The sequence below is a fragment of the Eleginops maclovinus genome, chromosome 17 (assembly GCF_036324505.1).
Source record: "Eleginops maclovinus isolate JMC-PN-2008 ecotype Puerto Natales chromosome 17, JC_Emac_rtc_rv5, whole genome shotgun sequence".
Taxonomy (NCBI): Eukaryota; Metazoa; Chordata; class Actinopteri; order Perciformes; family Eleginopidae; genus Eleginops; species Eleginops maclovinus.
In genome coordinates, this window is record NC_086365.1 from 16,641,163 (window position 1) to 16,646,162 (window position 5,000).

The 5,000-nt window shown below is 39.6% G+C and overlaps 1 protein-coding gene across 5 annotated transcripts in view; it reads right to left on the bottom strand.

Moving 5' to 3' along the window:
- Positions 1-5,000, bottom strand: part of LOC134879095 (leucine-rich repeat-containing G-protein coupled receptor 5-like) — a 26,420-nt gene that overhangs the window by 17,274 nt on the left and 4,146 nt on the right. For 3 of the 5 annotated variants that reach the window (XM_063905409.1, XM_063905411.1, XM_063905408.1), the window contains exon 3: positions 385-456. In XM_063905409.1, the coding sequence (XP_063761479.1) occupies positions 385-456 (72 nt within the window). Of the gene's footprint in view, positions 1-384; positions 457-1,981; positions 2,139-5,000 lie in introns of those variants that run through there. The other 2 variants (XM_063905413.1, XM_063905412.1) reach the window with 1 other exon arrangement.

Here is a 5,000-nt window from a genome sequence, read left to right on the forward strand (position 1 = left end):
CTCTGTGAGGTCAGCTGTTCACTGACTGTGTGTGTGAGTGTGTGTGTGTGTGTTTGTCGGCCTGTCTGACAATTTTACAGATTTTTTCCCGTAAAATAGTATTTTTTTCATATATTTTTCAGATTTCTTTCACCTTTATTGGTCACTTTTTGGGTAATAAAGCAATATAAAATCAAGAGAACTTTTCACACACGTTGGACATTTCTTTGGGAATTTTGTACAGGAAGGGAACAAAAACTGAAGTAAACAAGGAAAATATTTACCTTAAATGTTGTCTGTCTGAGTGTGTGTGTGTGTGTGTGTGTGTGTGTGTGTGTGTGTGTGTGTGTGTGTGTGTGTGTGTGTGTGTGTGTGTGTGTGTGTGTGAGTGTGTGAGAGACTCACAGCTCCTCCAGGAAGTGCAGGTTAGTCAGCGCTCCGCTCGTCAGCGCCGTCAGGTTATTCATACTGAGATCCCTGCAGAGACACAGAGAGGAGTACAGTTTTGCAAACATTTGTATTCTGTTTCTCTTTAAACATTTCCTATATTCTTCTGAGAACAACGTATCTCTGAAAGTCAACTTTCCTTGAGTTTCTCAGAAACACAGAAGTAATAATAAGTATGAAGCAGGGTAAGATGGAAATACTGCAGTGCTTGTACTTCGACACTCCGTGATTTATACTCAGTAAATAAAGTGACTGCAAACAGTCATTTAGTAAAACACACTCGGAATGAACGACTCATTAAGACAGAACACACACACACACACACACACACACACACACACACACACACACACACACACACACACACACACACACACACACACACACACACACACACACACACACACACAAAACAGCAGTGGAAGTTACTGGAAACACACGGAGAGCAAGAAGTGTGACTAAAGTAGTAAAACCTTATTTAAAATCCTGTGTTCGACAAAGGTATTGAAGTATTGGTATTTAAATATATTGAAGTAATAAAAGTAAGACACCGTGTGGGGGTGAGAAAATATTACACATTCTATTTAAAAATAATGTAAATATATATTTTGAAATGTTGGAATTTAACCGATGAATTTAAACTTTAAGCTTTGCAATATTCTACATTTTTTTGGTAAATTTTTACATCATTTTCAATATGTTTCAAATATTTATCTTTATATTTCTTTTTAATATTCAAATTTTGGATTTTATTCAGAAAAAAAGTTAAAATCTTTTTATTTAATCATGAAATAAAACAACCAAGGCCGAAATATTCAGTAACAGTAACAACATATTACAAATTCTTCCTGTTAATTTAGGATTGTATTTGGAAAGTATTATGACTTTAAAATATTATGAATCTTTTGTAGATTTTCCCTCATAACTGTTTTACTTTATTTTCCCAAATAATGCACATTTTTAATGAAGCTAAAACGAACTACAGCACCTGAGTGAATGAACATCATTGTCTCAAAACACACAAAACAGGTGTGACATCGCTGCTTCTGATTGGCCGAGAGCCTTCCTCTCCTTATCTAACCCACGGGAGTTTCTGCCCCTTTGTGTCGTCTGATTACTATCAACACACACACACACACACACACACACACACACACACACACACACACACACACACACACACACACACACACACACACACACACACACACACACACACACACACACACACACACACACACACACACAGGGTGTGTCTGCCGGTTGAATACACTAGTTCTTAAGAAAGTTTCTCAACAATCCATAAAGACTGTTAATGTATGTGTGTGTGTACTTCCTACACACACACACACACACACACACACACACACACACACACACACACACACACACACACACACACACACACACACACACACACACACACACACAGAAGAGGGTTTGTTTTTCGCGTTCCTTCACTCTGACCAGACCAACAGTGTTACGGCTGATTGACTTTTACTGCTTGAAACACACACACTCTCAAAATACACATATATTCCTCATGTTTACGTACCTGTGATGAGAGTGTGTGTTGTTCGTTTCCCAGACGCTGTAATGTTCTCTACATGTGGTCGCCTGTGTCAACACTGACGGCCACTAAAATCTGCTTTTACACCCAAATGTGTGTGTGCGTTTGTTATTTCAAACATTAATAACTCACACTTTATTAGAGACACAAGTGCTGCTTTAAAGTGGAAACACACACGTTCTCTGAGGCGGTAAATCAGATTTCAGCTTGGCTTATAAGCCTTAGTTTGATTCACAATTACCTTTGTATGATCTCCATTTAAGTCCCCAAGAAAGTATGGCAACAATCGTGAAACCAAAACAGGAAGTGGATAGCGCTTTTGTTTCCCCATGTAGCTAACGTTAGCTTCCAAAGCCACCAAGGAGTATAAATACAAGTCCTTTAAAGATAGTTCAATCTTGGGAAAACAAAATGCATTTTTTTCTGACAATTCTTCAATGAAAGAAACTAGCATTAGCTCCAAAAGATGCTAAAAGGTTGGGAAATACCGTCAATACGCTAGTTCGCATATCATCATTTTGCATTAAGCTTAATGTTGTTTGCAGCAAGGAGGAAGTATTTAGGCCCATTTGTATTTATTTATTTTATATTCCATAGCAGATATTTGAATATTTGTCTTGCTTTGTTTATTATGGTTAAGAAAAGTGGCTAGATTTGTTGCTTTAGTCACTTTTTAGAGCGTCACAAGCCCCTTACTCTTGTAGGAAAGTTGTCAAAAGAGGAAAGCTAATGGGGTTGTCTTGGGGAAAGTGGCACTAAAAAAAACCCTGCTTGAGAAGTCCTTTGTTGCCAATTTAAAACTGTACATGTGATTTTATTTTGAAGTTTAAGCTGAAAGAGAGAAAGATGGCTGACAAGAACAACAACAACAACAACAACAACAACAACAACAACAACAGTGTGGTGTCTGTCCTGAGATAAGAGATGTTACACACAGCTCACTGTGAAGGTAACAATACAGACAAGCTCTCCACTGATTACCCTGCTGACTGAAACAGGATGTCATGTGACCTCATATGTTTACCTGATGCTCAGATAAGAAAAGGCTTTTATTTTGAAAAGCTGCAGGTACTCGTCATTGGTTATACTCAAAATATTTCTTTGTTTTTCCATTTTTTTTGGGAGAAGTGTAACATTAAGGCATGGAGACATATCCCAGCAGAGACACTACATACTGATATACACCTGAACATCAGCAGGAGAGGACTCTTTAAAGTACAGACACTACATACTGATATACACCTGAACATCAGCAGGAGAGGACTCTTTAAAGTAGAGACACTACATACTGATATACACCTGAACATCAGCAGGAGAGGACTCTTTAAAGTAGAGACTCTACATACTGATATACACCTGAACATCAGCAGGAGAGGACTCTTTAAAGTAGAGACTCTACATACTGATATACACCTGAACATCAGCAGGAGAGGACTCTTTAAAGTAGAGACTCTACATACTGATATACACCTGAACATCATCAGGAGAGGACTCTTTAAAGTAGAGACTCTACATACTGATATACACCTGAACATCAGCAGGAGAGGACTCTTTAAAGTAGAGACTCTACATACTGACATACATCTGAACATCAGCAGGAGAGGACTCTTTAAAGTAGAGACGCTACATACTGACATACACCTGAACATCAGCAGGAGAGGACTCTTTAAAGTAGAGACACTACATACTGATATACACCTGAACATCAGCAGGAGAGGACTCTTTAAAGTAGAGACACTACATACTGATATACACCTGAACATCAGCAGGAGAGGACTCTTTAAAGTAGAGACTCTACATACTGATATACACCTGAACATCAGCAGGAGAGGACTCTTTAAAGTAGAGACTCTACATACTGATATACACCTGAACATCAGCAGGAGAGGACTCTTTAAAGTAGAGACTCTACATACTGATATACACCTGAACATCAGCAGGAGAGGACTCTTTAAAGTAGAGACTCTACATACTGATATACACCTGAACATCAGCAGGAGAGGACTCTTTAAAGTAGAGACACTACATACTGATATACACCTGAACATCAGCAGGAGAGGACTCTTTAAATCAGAAGGGGGCAGCAGGAGAAGGAACTCTTTAAAGTAAGACACTACATATGATATACACCTGAACATCCCGCAGGAGAGGACTCTTAAAGTAGAGACTCCCTACATTACAGATATACACCTGAACATCAGCAGGAGAGGACTCTTTAAAGTAGAGACTCTACATACTGATATACACCTGAACATCAGCAGGAGAGGACTCTTTAAAGTAGGGACTCTACATACTGATATACACCTGAACATCAGCAGGAGAGGACTCTTTAAAGTAGGGACTCTACATACTGATATACACCAGAACATCAGCAGGAGAGGACTCTTTAAACCTTCCTCTCTACAGTTTCAGACTTTGTTTCAGAGCTCTTGTTTATGTCTCTGTCTCTTTCTTTGGGACGAGTTCATCCACAGATCTTGGAATAAACCCCCCGCCCTCCTGCTCCCCAGGGGGCCCGCTGACCCTCCCCACCCTGAAAACACTGAGAGAAAGACAGAAAGAAAGAGGACAAAACCAGAGAGGCCTCGCCGTCTTTCTTCATGACGCCAGCTTTTGAATAACCGTCTGATATCTGATTGAGACGGAAACGCACCAAACATGTTTAATGGAATCAGAACTTATGATACCTTTACCACCTGAACACCTGCTAACGTCTCCAGAATCAACTGAATTACAAACACCAACACACACACACACACACACACACACACACACACACACACACACACACACACACACACACACACACACACACACACACACACACACACACACACACACACACACACACACTTTGATGTTGTGTTCTTTTCGATTCCTGATTGGAGCTTTTAATAAAGAAACAAAGAACCTTTGATTGACTGTCGCCCTGTGTGTGTGTGTGTGTGTGTGTGTGTGTGTGTGTGTGTGTGTGTGTGTCCATCTGCCTGTCTTAGATTAACTG